At 35.2% G+C, this 16438-nt stretch overlaps 1 protein-coding gene across 1 annotated transcript in view; it reads right to left on the minus strand.

Moving 5' to 3' along the window:
- The window catches only part of Ttll5 (Tubulin tyrosine ligase-like 5), a 233363-nt gene that overhangs the window by 90055 nt on the left and 126870 nt on the right, over positions 1 to 16438 (minus strand). Inside the window, exon 4 of the mRNA XM_070303015.1 lies at positions 10090 to 10213. Within this exon, the coding sequence (XP_070159116.1) occupies positions 10090 to 10213 (124 nt within the window). The remainder of the gene's footprint in view (positions 1 to 10089; positions 10214 to 16438) is intronic.

Here is a 16438-nt window from a genome sequence, read left to right on the forward strand (position 1 = left end):
ATCTCAGAGACAAACTTTACAAAAAGTTGAAATTTATCTGCTACATCCCATATTTACTCATGGACAACTCTATGTATCATTCTCTAAAGCAAAAAGGGTGAGTGTCAAAGTTAAGATTGATGAGCTCAGCAATCAAGGACATCTTATTGAAGAAAATTCTAAATCTTTTACGACAAATGTTGTATACCGAGAGGTTTTGTAAATTGATGATATAAAATTGTATAAGAGTCAATAATGGCGGGCGAGCGATGGATACTTCAGCCTTAAAAAAAATATATATTCTAAATATCTATGAGTGAAAGCTTATTAGAGCGGGAATAATGGGGTTCTTTTATTAGAAAGGGTATAAATTTTTATTCATAATACAGACTGATACACATAGACACTGAACTATATACTGTTACACTGGTCTTTAGATTGCTATGTCGCAAAAAGGAATAAGATTGTTAGTTTTGATCTGAGGAAGTTGTGTACAGAGAGGGTTTTCAGTGGGTGAGAGTTCCACATTACCTCGCCACATCTGGTAGCGGGGTATATACAGGGTGTTTCAGAACAACCTTCCATCCTTAAAATGACGTATTCCTGATACGATTCTAAGACGATATTTCCTTTATCAAAATTTGAATTGAAGCGTAATTTTTGAGTTATAAGCAAAAATAGTCAGCAAATCACGCGTCGAGTACAGAAGGCAAGCAGAAGCGGCGCAACGTGCCGCAGCTGAGCGTCCGACGCGTTATTACCACCGCATGAGTCGCTAATTATTTTATCTTATAACATAAAATTATGCTTTAAATAAAATTTTGGTAAAGAAGGAAGTGTCTTAAAATTACATCAGGATTACGTATTTCTTAAAATAACGTCACTTTAGCGAAAGTTGTTCCGGATCGTCGCTCGTCGGACGCTGCAATCAGCTGATTGCTACACGCGATGTGTGTATGGCGGAGTGTGTGCGTAAAAGAAAGGAAGAGATAGATAGATAGAGAGAGAGAGAGAGAGAGAGAGAGAGAGTGAGAAGGGAAAAGGAAGGGAAGGAGGGAATAAGGGAGAGACGTTTATACACACGCACGCACGTACGCATACACTTTTTTTCTCGCTCTCCTTCTCTCTTTTACACAACACTCATACACTCTCTCATTCGGTCATTCATTCACGCATTCACTCACTCACCTGCTTACTCACAGCGCAGAGAATCTTCATGCTATGCATTGTCGTTAACTGCTGCACGATTATTATTTAGCGACGGACCGCGGAGACTGCGCGATCACATTGTTACGTTGCCTAGCGATGCGAGAAACGCGACATGTACCGTGCAAGTTGCGACGTGCGTGTGGCGCGTAATTGACGCGAGATAAGACGAACGATCTTTTAAAACCTTTGCATTACGAATGCGGTAAAAAACATGAAACGTATAATGATAATACTTAAAAAAATTAATTATTTATCATAATTAATAACTATTTCTAATTATAATAAATAATTATTATTTTAAAAAGCATGAATTATACGTTATTACGTTTTCGAAATTATTTCATTTACGATGTGACAGTTTCAGTCAATTGCAAGATCGCAAGAATAATGTAATTAATAAATTACACTTATGAAAATTTATTTTTATTCTTCTCAAATCACATGTTCATGATCAGTCAATCTTAAAATTGATCTTGAAAGTAACTGATGAAATTATGAAATTGCTTTCAAGATCAAAGTAACTGTGATGAAATTATGAACTTGCTTTCAAGGAGTGGGCATGTAGGAAGTATAGGGAATTTATAGAAAAGCAAGAGGAATGGGCATGTAGAAGGAGAAAAAGGGAAAAGATCTCCACAGATGGAAGCAAAGACGAGGCTAGAGAGAGAAGAGGCAGAAAAATACGTGTATGAGAATATAAAAAAGAGTGTAAAATAGAATTAAGAGTGGTATTAAAGGAGATAAATGAAGAAATGAAAAAAAGAGAGGGCAGGAAAGAAAGATAAAGAACCAGAGAATATGAAAAGGCAGTTGAGGGAGAAAGAGGAGAAGTGGGAAAAGGAAAAAGAGGAAATAAGCGAGAGATTAAAGGAGGTGGAGAGAAGTTTAGAAGAAATGAAAGTAAGGGAAGAGAGGAAAACTAGAGAAAGAGAAGGGAGAGAAGTTGAGGAAAGAATGAGAGAAATAAAGGGAATGCTAAAGATGAAGAAAAGGGAGGAGAGAAGGAGAAACGTTGTGATAAGAGGAATTAAAGGAGGAAAGGAGGAAATAGAAAAAGAGGTAAAAGGAATAATGAAGAAATTAAGACTAGAATTAGAAGTAATAAGAAGAGTAGAAGGAGGAAAAGAGGGAAAGATGGAGATAGTTATTTTGAGGATGCGTAATTTGGAGCAGAGGAGCGAGTTAATGATTAAGGACAGGAAAATGAGGGGAAAAAGAATTAAGATTCATAATGCTATGACATGGAAAAAGAGAAAGATGAACTGGAAGTTAGATGAAATAGCAAAGATGGAAGGGAAAGGAAAGAAAAGGGAAGAGGAAAAAGAGAAAAAAACAAGGAATGGAGAAAAAAGAGAGGGAGAGGGAAAGATGGAAAAGTAGAAGAGATAAATAGAGGGAAGGAGAAAGTATGGAAAGTAGCATTTTGGAATATGGCAGGTATAAGTAATAAGGATAAAGAATTTTAGGAAGAAATAGGGGGATGAGATGTAATGATAATGATGTGACGTGAATAGACAAAAGAGGGTGGGAAAAGATGAGGGAGATATTACCTGAATATATAATAAGTGGAGTGTTCAAGTGGAAAAAAAAAGAATAGAAAGGGAAGAGCTTGTAGCGGCATGTTGAATGGAAATTAAGAAAGGAATGATAATAGAAGAGAAAAGGGAAATAGAGGAAGAAGAAAGCAGAATGAAAGAGTAGGGACAAGAGATTAATGAGGCTATATGTGAATGGAGATATGAAGAGAAAGTTGGAAGGATTAAAGGAATGGATGGGAGGGGAAAGAAAAGGGTAAGAACGCTAATAGGGAAATTTTAATGCGAGAACAGAGGAGGAGGAGGATGGATTGAGAAAGAGGGGCAGGGAAAAGAAGAGAAAGGTAGGAAATTAAAGGATAAACGGATTAACGGAAAAGGAAGGAGACCGATTGAGTCAAGGTCATCCGTGAAGTTGCCCTTTTTCTAGACATTTACGGTAAACCATTCGGCTAATTTTATAGATCCTAAAACTGGTGTTCACACCTAAAATATAGAAAGATTGTGGAGAGATATACGAGCAAGTATTTCTTGCTACAGCACACACGATTATCAATTCACGAATTGTCTCGCAAAATTTTTATTTAAAAGAGTACACAATTTTTACGAACGCATTGAGGCTTTCTTTGAAATAATTAGTTCTATATATTCATTAGATCGTTTAAATACTGATTAAAATTCTCATTTTGCATACTCGTCGACTATTTTTTATATCAGAATCCTCTGCCCATGTATGTATTTATTTATTCCACGCATTCAATAAATAATATTTTTAATTATCATATAATTCACTGTTTTAAATTACTTTCTTCCGTTCATACTTACTTTATTTCTACATACTGTTGTTATGCCTCGGGTGAGGCACGGTAAATTTCGGGATCGTTGCCGGATTAAGATTTAGAAATCTGGGATGCGTCTGGCGGGTTACCCGTAGCACTGGACACTTTTTATGTTAAATAAAACTTTTATTCATTACAAATGGTCTTAGTTATATTTCGTCCTCGTATTTATTATCTACTCATGTCGCGTATCGCGTTTATTGATACTCGCGTGCGCGTGTTTGGAATCGGGTTGATCGTCGCGAGACTCGCTTCTCGATGTCCACGATTTTCTAAGTGTGATTACTCGATATTGCAATAATTACCGACGCTTGCTGTTGATACTCGCGGCTGTTAGCGATACTGCCCGCGTAATATTGATTAAGGATTAAGACTGCCCGCCGTTTGTTAGCGGTGGACCTTTTTATTAACTCCCTTTGGCTATCCGGGAGGGGGTCGTTTAGCGACAAGGCTGTGTGTCGTGTCGCTTGATTTTGGCAATATCCGGATGCAAGCTAAGTTCTAAGTAGGACTTCTTTGCTTGCACTTTCGCAATTTCTTTATTCCTTTTTATTTCGCTTTTAAGTAGGACTTCTACGTTGCATTTTCGCAATGTCTTTCTTCCGCTTGCCCTGATTTCCGCGTTTTCGCAATGAAATGAGCACGGTCGCTCGGGCTTAGCGCGTGGCTTGCATTGTCAGCGCTTTGTTCAATCAACGCTCGTAACGTGATCTGTATTCGCGTTACACGTTGAGCAATCATATAAAATAATATGTATTTAGAATAATATATTTAATAATTCGTGTATAGCCTGTTCGGGCTAAAACACTGTTATATTTTTTAAATATTTTTGTTAATAACTTTTTGATAAAAAACGAACGACGGCTAAAATCTTCTGTAGATCACTCACGAGAGTGACAATATATGTCAAGATCAAGGTCATCGGGGCTGCCTTTTCTAAACGTCAGTTTTACCTACAGGGTATCTGGAGTCAATCGCATCACCCGTTGTGTGAAGGTAGAGCACATGAAACCGAGCAGAAAAGTCCTTCACCATTTTGCGATTTTCGTAATAATTATTGAGAAATTAATTTAAAAAATCGACCAATTTACGAATATAAGCGCGCAACGAGAAGAGACAAGCCAAAAGTTTGCCGTCGCTAGGCGTGCGACGAATTATTAGGAAAATCGTAAGATAATAAAGGATTTCTCTTCTCGGTTTAACCTGCTCTATCTACTCACAAAAGATGATACGGTCAATATCAGACACTCTGTATATATAGGATATTTATTGAAAAGATTCCACTCTGCTTATTTTGTGATTTTTGCAGAAAATGCTAGAAGAGATTAATTTTGTTTTCAATAGGGATGTATAAATGCAATAAATTTAACCGTGCCGCTTCATCTCTTTCATAATTCGAATAGCTATCTCCTCAAAAATTTTAAATAATGTTATTATAAAGTCCTTTTGATTCTCTTTACAACCATGTTTTTTTTTTTTTTTAATTTAAGCAAATAAGTACGAGAAATCGCACTTGGAAGTTTTAAATCCAAACAAATTTGAAATATACAATTTAGGGTACAATTTATTTACTTCACAGTTTTTTTTATTACAGCAAAAATCCCTAAAATGTTCTCCATTGTTTGTTAAGAATAATAATAACAATCAAACTTTAAACAAACATTTTAGAACATTGTAGTTGCTGAAACAGCTTTACATTCTTGTACAATATTTTGATGCAACTCGTTCGTATTTTTTAATGGATTTTTATAAATAATGTATTTTACATATCTTCTCTCCCCCTCCTTCCTCTTCCCCCTTCTCTCTCTCTCTCTCTCTCTCTCTCTCTCTCTCTCTCTCTCTCTGGAGGAGAAGACGTGTCAAACATCGCTCCGCAAAAGTAATAACTTTTAAACGGTTAAATAGTTACGGGGAGTGATAGAAAGTTATTCAAGTCATAGCGGCATAGACCGGCATTAGCCATGAGTGTTATCTAGCCGGGATATGCTGTTTTGTGGGCGTGAGAAGTGCATTTTCTGTTTGGGATACCAAAGTCTCACACGGAAGGTAGACATTAAAGGTGGACACAAAAGTGCTGACGTGTGACAGTGGAACAGAGGTGACTGATCGCTTACGCTGATATTTGCGGTTTCGGCCGATAATTATCGGCATGGACGATGAATATGCTGAATATCGATGCTCGGCATGTAAAAAGACAATAAAAAATCAGGTGGTAACATGCAAGTCTTGCTATCAGGTGAATCGAATTAAGCTGTTTTACCATCCAGGATGTGTAAGCAAGCATAGGATTTACGATAAAAATCAAGAATTGGTACCGTGTTCTGGCCCATTTGACAGATTTACAATTGAAAGTGAAGCAGACATGAAGAAGGCATCGGCAGTGGCCGGGAGTGGCAGGGACAGGCTAGGATCTACAGGATCTACAGGTTCGTTTACGACGCCAAGTAGTGGAAATAGAATATCAGGAGCGAGTGGATCATCGACTATTGACGTAAAAATAGATTGGCTGGTAAAAGTTGTAAAAGAAATAAAGGATGAAACAGCATGTAAGAAGGAAATTAAAATGATGGTCAAGGAAATAGTTCGTGAAGAATTGGGAAATGTAAAGCAGGAATTGCTGGAAGAGCTGAAAAGAATGATACAGGGAGAAGGAAGTGGATCAACAGGAGGAATACAAAGGAGCTATAGTGAAGCGGTTAAAGAGAAAAAGAAAGAGAATGTTATAATTATCAAACCCAAGATTCAACAAGAGAGTGAAGTTACAAAAAAATTGATAAAAGAAAAGGTAGATATCAAAAACATGGCGATGGGAATAACGAAGCTAAAAAAAGGAAGCAAGGGAACAGTGATCATGGGTTGTGAAACTGGAGAAGAAATGAAAACGCTGAAAGCCACAGTGCAGGATAAACTAGGAGAAAATTTCAAAGTTACGGAATCACCGCAGATGAAGCCTAAAATAAAAATTATCAATGTCAGCGAAGAAGAAATGAGATTGGATGATGATGACTTAATAACTACAATCAAGAAGCAGAATAGAATTGATGCAATAAATGATGGATTCCAAATGCGAATAGTGAAGAAAATAGTTAAAGAAAAAAGAAATGATAGTAATCAACTTAGAAGAAACGAAAAAGAAGAAGGTTCGATAATAATTGAAGTAGATGAAGAAACGCATGAATTGATGTTAAAAAAAGGGAAACTAAATGTAGGATGGAGAAAATGTCCTATATTCAATCACATTAATGTTAAAAGATGCTTTAAATGCTGGGGATACTATCATATTGCAAAAAACTGTACGCGAGATGAAACATGCCACAAATGTGCGGGAAATCATAAAGCGATTGAATGTACGGCAACAAAGAAAAAATGTGTAAATTGTATGTTTAAAATTCGAACATACAACCTGAAGATAAGTGATGAACACGACGCCCTTAGCCCAGAATGTCCAACATTTAAAAGGGCGATACAGGAGGAGAAGAGGAGAGCCGGCTGGGAAGATGCGAAATAGCAACTACAGAAGGAAGCGGAAATAATATTGTATACAAACGCGCAAAGTTTGATGGCGCATAAAGATGAGATACAACATCAGATTATGAAGAAAGTAAATCCAGCATTCATAGCGTTATCAGAGACAAGATTGACCGCTGAAATTGAAGACAGTGAAGTGAACGTGCCAGGTTATAGTATAATTAGATGCGATGCTGAAAATAGAAATACAGGAGGGGTTGTTTTATATATAAGGAATGATGTTAAATATGAAATAGTATTAGTAAAAAAATTAGAATCGAATTGTTGGTGTGCTGCGATTGAGGTGAAAGACAAATTGTATAGAGGAATAATAATGGTAATATATCATTCACCGAGTGCATCGCATGGTGATTTCGTGAGATTTCTGGAGGATATAATAGAAGAGTTAATAATACGGGGAGAATGTATGGTAATAGGAGACTTTAATATAGATATTATGTTAGATTCGTTTTATACAAGGAAGTTACAAACGACAATGTTGAGCTTAGGCATGAAACAATATGTAAATAAACCGACGAGAATTACGAAAGATAGTAAAACAATTATAGATTTAATTTTTGCTAATAATAAAATAGAAGTGCAGGTAATGCATGAACCTAAAATAACGGACCATGCGTGGCTAAAAGTTGAACTGAATGCGAATAAATTTGATAATAAATACAGAGAACTTAGTGTTAGGAATTATAGAGAATTTAATATAGATGAATTTATTAAATTAGTGGAAAATAAATTAGAGAAAAACCAAGATATGAATATCAGTGTGAGAGCGAAGAAATTTGTTGATAGTATAGTAAATGCGTTGGACGCTACAGCACCTAGAAAAAATTTTAGAATTCCGAGAATATGGGAAGGGAAAAAGTGGTTTTCGAATGAAATAAGAGAAGCAGCGGCCAAAAGGGATGAGGCATATAGGAAGGCATTGTATGATGACACGGAACAAAATTGGTTGCAATTTAAAATTGAAAGAAATACAGTAGTTAAATTAATTAAGACAAAGAAGAAAGAATATTATGAAAATATGATAGATCTTAATAAAGAAAATCCTACATCTATGTGGAAAACACTAAAAGAAATAATTAGGGGCGAACCAGGAGGTAAGAGGGAAGTAGAGAATATAGATTTTGAAATATTAGACAGTACTGAAGGATGCAATATAGCAGATAAATTTAATTTATATTATATACAAAGTATTAATAGTATAGTAAAATCTATAAATGGGAGTAAAACTGGAAATGCATGTAAAAGAATTATTTATGTTATTGAAAACGAGGGAATTATGGAAAATTTTGAAATGATTAGTATAGAGCATTTACAGGAAATTGTTATGGGACTACCGAAAAAGAAAGGTACAGAGGAGGGAATAACTAGCGATATATTAAAGACAGCATTTTGCGTAATAAAAGAGGAATTTGTTGATATAATAAATAATTCTTTGAAGGAAGGTTGCTGTCCAAAAGGTTGGAAAACGTCTACAATAATACCGATTCCAAAAGTAGAGAAAGCTAGAAAAGCAAGTGAATTTAGGCCTATAAATATGTTACCAATATTTGAAAAAGTGTTAGAATTAGTAGTTAAAAAGCAAATTGAAACATATTTGGAAGATAACTGTATTATAACAGAACATCAGTCGGGCTTTAGAAAACAGTATTCGTGTGAAACAGCGATTCAAACAGTCATTGATGAGTGGAAATTGATAGTTAGTGAGGCAAAAATGGTAGGGGTAATTTTCATGGATCTTAAGCGAGCCTTTGAAACAATAGATAGAGAAAGATTATTAGAGAAATTATATCAATATGGAATTAGGGGAATGTTTATAGAATGGTTAAGATCATATTTAAAGGATAGAACACAGCAGGTTCAATTTAACAATAAATGGTCTAAATTAATGACCACAGAATATGGAGTACCGCAAGGATCTGTATTAGGACCTTTATTATTTATAGTATATATAAATGATATAATAAAAATCTGTCCAGAAGGATGTAGTATAAAAATGTTTGCAGATGATACGTTAATATATGTAACTGGAGAAAGCAGCGCGGAATTAGAGGGCAAAATGAATATGGCATTTACTATAGTAGAAGAGTGGATGAATATAAATAAGTTAAAAATGAATGCAGGAAAAACGAAATATATGATTGTTAGAAGTATAAGAAAAGAACTGCGAGGTAATATAACATTGAAATGTTTGGATGGAACTGAGATTGAACGTGTGGAAATAATGAAATACCTAGGCATAATTATTGACGATAGACTACGATTTAAGGACCACTGTGATTATATGCTAAAGAAAATAGGGAAAAAAACGAGTTTTTTGAATAGAATAGGTAATTATATATCGGCATACACTAGATGTATTGTATATAAGACAATTATAGCACCTCACTTTGAGTATTGTGCGACGCTGTTAATTGATATGGGAGAAACACAGATGAGTAAATTGCAAAAAGCACAAAACCGGGCCATGAGGATCATATTGCAATGTGATAGACATACCAAAGTGGAGCGTATGCTGCAAGCGCTGCAGTTTATGTCCATAAAACAGAGGCTATATTATAATGTGTGTATATTTATTTTTAAGGTTTTAAGGAACATGTTACCGGAGCAATTAAGAAATAGGTTAGAAATTGTTTGAAATGAGAGTGAAAGGCAAACACGACAAGCTGGGGATATTGCAATAAAATATCGCAGAACAAGGAGTGCGCAAAAGAGTATGTTTTACGAAGGAGTGAAAATGTATAACGCCTTGCCAGCTGAAATAAAGCGGAATGAAAGAATTGTGCCGTTTAAGCGAATGTTAAAGGAGTATATTGTAATTAATGTAAACTAGATTTGTATTACAAATAGCTGAGAAAGCTAATAAAGATCAATCAATCAATCAATCAATACACACACGCGCGCGCGCGCGCGCGCACGCACGCACGCACACGTACATATACACGCACACACAAAGACACGCACACACGAAGTATATAATACATATTTTGCTAATACCTTACCTCTACAAAACCATGTGATTGCAGCAAAAGATTGATGAGTTTAGTGTCTGTTTGAAAGATCTTATAAGCCATGTGTAGCTGTTTCGCAGGTGGATCTTCTGGCGGTGTAGCTAAAGCGGAATATCTGAAAAACAAATAGAATGTAATGGCTTAAAGAGTTTAAGGATACATATACATATTGTAAGTAATTCCTAGTATATTTATTTTCCTACTTTAGATAAAAGTTCTTCGTTTTTTTATTCCTACTTACGAATAAAAGATTGTTGTTTCTAACATTTTGCGTGATATCAAAGGACTAATTTTTTAAGGTCATGCAGAAATCATAATTTTTAAAAGGAAAGGAATTAAAGTTACTAAAAAATTGTAAATAACGTTGCACTTCTTCAATTATATTTTATTTTAAAGGTTTTTTGGTAAATATATATAAAAGATCACATCTCATGAATTTAATCGCCGTATAGATATGTTGTAGAAGTGAGTGTCCTGCGTAATTTCGCACAAGAATCAAGTCGGACGGCATTGGTTTAGAAGATATAACGAATTAATTTTTGATAAAGAAAGGCTGTTTACAGCATTTATGCTCCGCCCTTTCCCTTGCACCATCATCCCGAAAACGTTCTAATCTAACCCAAACCTATTTTCAGTTTTGAAAATAAAGTTGAATTGGGTTAGGTTAGAATTTTTGCCCCTTCCGACGGTACGCCATCTTGTCATGGTCGAGGGGCTGCCAAGCTGGCAAGGGTCTAAGAACGCATCAGCGCTCAAGAGGAGCTTATCTCGTTAAAAAAGCCAAGCAAGGCAGACTCATTAGGCGTGATGAAGCCAACCGTCCTAGGTCAAAGATACATCAAAATTAAACTGACTTTATTCGATCTATGGGTATGAATGAGAATAAAAAGATGACAGTCATGGAGTCGAATACCATGGACCGGAATAGCAGGGATATGGTCCCAGTTCCCGCTGGATCGTCAGCATATGATGAGCTGCATGGAGTGCACCGCAGGCCCCATGGATAAACATGTGTCTGCGAAGTCGATGTCTTCGGGCAAATCAATGCCGAAGATGAAGAAGATGGAGCGTCTAAAGAACACGTCCATAAGATTGGAGAGGCTATCAGCCCTTGGTTTCACTGCCAAGAAGACTGGCAAGCCTATAGAAAAGAAGACGACAGAACTGTCTGAAGGGACATCTGGGTAAAAGAGCTCATGTCGGACATACGAGAAGCGATGTGAACGTCCTCCGTATGTAGTATCGTCCCGAGAGTCGTTGACCATTGAGAATGACTGCGGGGACTGAGCTGGACGAGCGTGCCTCAGCCAGTGGAACCTCATAGAATTCGTGCACCTCGGTGACCTCGGTGTCATCTTCGGTGTCATGTAAGAAAAGCCATCTACCGACCACTGGCGAGTACGTCGGGCATGCAAAGGCGAAACGCCGATTCATGGAGAAAAAGCAGAAAGAGATAGACCTTTGATTAGAGGAAGCTATCTGTGATCCTTCTACGGGTCTTACTCACACTGGGGCCAAGGATGGGCATCATTTCAGAACAGTAAGAATCAGAAAAAACCCAGGTTTAAAACCTGCGATGTCGACATTTTGTTTCTTATTTTTATTCTTTTTGTTTTTTTATTTTTTTAAATTATTTTATATGTACATATATTATTTGATACGTAGAAATAAATATTTGGCATATATCAGATATGCATATATCTTCTTATATGTATATTCACCTGTATAAAATGATTATGAAATAAATGAAATATTTTTACAGAGAAAATTTATACTTCTATTTTTAAAGATTTATGTATTTTGCTAAAAGAGTTGAGAAGAATGATAAGGGGGATCAACAGGAGGAATACGAAAGAGCTATAGTGAGGCGGTTAAAAAGGAAAAAAAAAGAGAATGTTATAATTATTAAACCCAAGATTCAACAAGAGAATGAAGTTACAAAAAAATTTATAAAAGAAAAGGTAGATATCAAAAACATGGCGATAGGAATAACGAAGCTAAAAAAAGGAAGCAAGGGAACAGTGATCATGGATTGTGAAACTGGAGAGAAAATGAAAAAGTTGAAAGCCACAGTACAGGACAAACTAGGAGAAAATTTCAAAGTTAAGGAATCACCGCAGATGAAGCCCAAAATAAAAATTATCAATGTCAGCGAAGAAGAAATGAGGTTGGATGATGATGACTTAATAACTACAATCAAGAAGCAGAATAGAATTGATGCTATAAATAATGGAGTCCAAATGCGAATTGTGAAGAAAATAGTTAAAGAAATAAAAAATGATAGTAATCAGCTTAAAAGAAGAGGAAAAGAAGAAGGTTCGATAATAATTGAAGTAGATGAAGAAACGCATGAATTGATGTTGAAAAAAGAGAAACTAAACGTAGGATGGAAAAAATGTCCTATATTCAATCACATTAATGTTAAAAGATGTTTTAAATGCTGGGGATACTATCATATTGCAAAAAATTGTACGCGAGATGAAACATGCCACAAATGTGCGGGAAATCATAAAGCGATTGAATGTACGGCGACAAAGAAAAAATGTGTAAATTGTATGTTTAAAATTCGAACATACAACCTGAAGATAAGTGATGAACACGATGCCCTTAGCCCGGAATGTCCAAACATTTAAAAGGGCGATACAGGAGGAGAAGAGGAGAGACAGCTGGGAGGATGCGAAATAGCAACTACAGAAGGAAGCGGAAATAATATTGTATACAAACGCGCAAAGTTTGATGGCGCATAAAGATGAGATACAGCATCAGATTATGAAGAAAATAAATCCGGCATTCATAGCGTTATTAGAGACAAGATTGACTGCTGAAATTGAAGACGGTAAAGTGAACATGCCAGGTTATAGTATAATTAGATGTGATGCTGAAAATAGAAATACAGGAGGGATTGTTTTATATATAAGGGATGATGTTAAATATGAAATAGTATTAATAAAAAAATTAGAATCGAATTGTTGATGTGCTGCAATTGAGGCGAAAGAAAAATTGTATAGAGGAATAATAATGGTAATATATTATTCACCGAGTGCATCGCATGTTGATTTCGTGAGATTTCTGGAGGATATAATAGAAGAGTTAATAATACTAGGAGAATGTATGGTAATAGGAGACTTTAATATAGATATTATGTTAGATTCGTTTTATACAAGAATGTTACAAACGACAATGTTGAGCTTAGGCATGAAACAATATGTAAATAAACCGACGAGAATTACGAAAGATAGTAAGACAATTATAGATTTAATTTTCGCTAATAATAAAATAGAAGTGCAGGTAATGCAAGAACCTAAAATAACGGACCATGCTTGGCTAAAAGTTGAACTGAGTGTGAATAAAATTGATAATAAATATAGAAAACTTAGTGTAATCAATTATAGAGAGTTTAATATAGATGAATTTATTAAATTAATGAAAAATAAATTAGAGAAAAATCAAGATATGGATGTCAGTGTGAGAGCGAAGAAATTTGTTGATAATACAGTAAATGCGTTGGACGTTACAGCACCTAGAAAAAATTTTAGAATCCCGAGAATATCGGAAGGGAAAAAGTGGTTTTCAGATGAAATAAGACAAGCAGCGGCAAAAAGGGATGAGGCATATAGGAAGGCATTGTATGCTGATATGGAACAAAATTGGTTGCAATTTAAAATTGAAAGAAATACAGTAGCTAAATTAAGTAGGGCAAAGAAGAAAGAATATTATGAAAATATGATAGATCTTAATAAAGATAATCCTACATCTATGTAGAAAACACTAAAAGAAATAATTAGAGGCGAGCCAGGAGGTAAGAGAGAAGTAGAAGATATAGATTTTGAAATATTAGACAGCACTGAAGTATGTAATATAGCAGATAAATTTAATTTATATTATATACAAAGTATTGATAGTATAGTGAAATCTATAAATGGGAGTAAACCTGGGAGTGCTTGTAAAAGAATTATTTATGTTATTGAAAATGAGGGAATTATGGAAAATTTTGAAATGATTAGTATAGAGCATTTACAGGAAACTGTTATGGGTCTACCGAAAAAGAAAGGTACAGAGAAGGGAATAACTAGCGATATATTAAAGGCAGTATTTTGCGTAATAAAAGAGGAATTTGTTGATATAATAAATAATTCTTTGAAGGGAAGTTGCTGTCCAAAAGATTGGAAAACGTCTATGATAATACCGATTCCAAAAATAGAGAAAGCTAGAAAAGCAAGTGAATTTAGGCCTATAAATATGTTACCAATATTTGAAAAAATGTTAGAATTAGTAGTTAAAAAACAAATTGAAACGTATTTGGAAGATAATTGTATTATAACGGAACGTCAGTTGGGTTTTAGAAAACGGTATTCGTGTGAAACAGCGATTTAAACAGTCATCGATGAATGGAAATTGCTAGTTAGTGAGGGAAAAATGATAGAGGTAATTTTCATGAATCTTAAGCGAGCCTTTGAAACTATAGATAGAGAAAGATTATTAGAAAAATTATATCAATTAGGGAATTAGGGAATGGTTATAGAATGGTTAAGATCATATTTAAAGGATAGAATACAGTAGGTTCAGTTTAATAATAAATAGTCTAAATTAATGACCACAAGGATCTGTATTAGGACCTTTGTTATTTGTAGTATATATAAATGATATAGTAAAAATCTATCTAGAAGGATGTAGTATAAAAATGTTTGCAGATGATACGTTAATATATGTAACTGGAGAAAGCAGCGCGGAATTAGAGGGCAAAATGAATATGGCATTTACCATAATAGAAGAGTGGATGAATTTAAATAAGTTAAAAATGAATGCAGGAAAAACGAAATATATAATTGTCAGAAATATAAAGAAAGAACTGCGAGGTAATATTGCATTGAAATGTTTGGATGGAACTGAGATTGAACATGTGGAAATAATGAAATACCTGGACATAATTATTGATGATAGGCTACGATTTAAAGACGACTGTGATTATATGCTAAAAAAAATAGGGAAAAAAACGAGTTTTTTCAATAAAGTAGGTAATTATATATCAGCATACACTAGATGTATTGTATATAAGACAATTATAGCACCTCACTTTGAGTATTGTGCGACGCTGTTAATTGCTATAGGAGAAACGCAGCTGAATAAATTGCAAAAAGCACAAAACCGGACTATGAGGATCATATTGCAATGGTTGCAGTTTATGTCCATAAAACAGAGGCTATATTATAATGTATGTATATTTATTTTTAAGATTTTAAGAAACATGTTATCGGAGCAATTAAGAAATAGATTAGAAATAGTGGGAAATGAGAGTGAAAGACAAACTCGACAAGCTGGGGATATTGCAATAAAATATCGCAAACCAAGGAGTGCGCAAAAGAGTATGTTTAACGAAGGAGTGAAAATGTATAACGCCTTGCCAGCTGAAATAAAGTAGAATGAAAGAATTATACCGTTTAAGTGAATGTTAAAGGAATATATTGTAATTAATGTAAACTAGATTTGTATTATAGCTGAGAAAGCTAATAAAGATCAAGCAATCAATCTCTCTCTCTCTCCCTCTCCCTCTCTTTCTCCCTTCCACGCCTCTTCTTTCCCCCTCCCACTATTTCTCTCTCATGCATGCGAACGCCTCACGCTATCTCCCTCATATCTGTGTGCTATCTCTCTCCAACGTGTATGCGAACGCCATGCTTCTTCCACGTGCATGCAATATCATCAGCGCTATCCTTCTCGCACACATTGCGAGAAGGATAGCGCTGCTATTGCCTCCCCCTCTCCGTGGACCGCTCGTCTATCGGTTTCGCCGCTGTTCCCCTCTCGCGTATCCCTTCGCCTACCGATGAGGACGTGGCTCCCCGCGTGACGTCATACTTCCCACGCCGATTTCTCCTTGCCCCTCACCTCCCTCAGAGGACCTGGGTTAGAACCGGCCTAATTATACTACTAACTCTATACATAAAATGCATGCCTATATGCTCAATAAAGTAAAACATCAAGATCAAAAGTATGCTTCAAGCATTTAAAAGAGAATAACGATCATATTATGCGCTTGCAGACAAAATAAATGTTGTTCAAAGAAAGTTGATGACTGAGCGTTTTGGGTCGAACCTTTGATTTTTTTTAATTGTTTGATTAATTCGTTTGTTTAGTATATTTATTGTATTTTACAGTATGACGATGCAAAGTAAGCATATGCGTAAATCTATTATACTTATGTAGGAAATTGTTTATTTCTTCTGGTAACGATAAGAGAAACCCGCTTGCGTGCAGTAATCCGCTCTTAAGTGTACGTGTTTAGCACAATTCGTCAAACTATATTATTAGTAAAATATTTTGATCTCTATTTATCTTGATT

Source organism: Polyergus mexicanus, unplaced genomic scaffold (genome assembly GCF_030449975.1).
Source record: "Polyergus mexicanus isolate NDT 795.1 unplaced genomic scaffold, iyPolMexi1.0 SCAF_10, whole genome shotgun sequence".
NCBI lineage: Eukaryota > Metazoa > Arthropoda > Insecta > Hymenoptera > Formicidae > Polyergus > Polyergus mexicanus.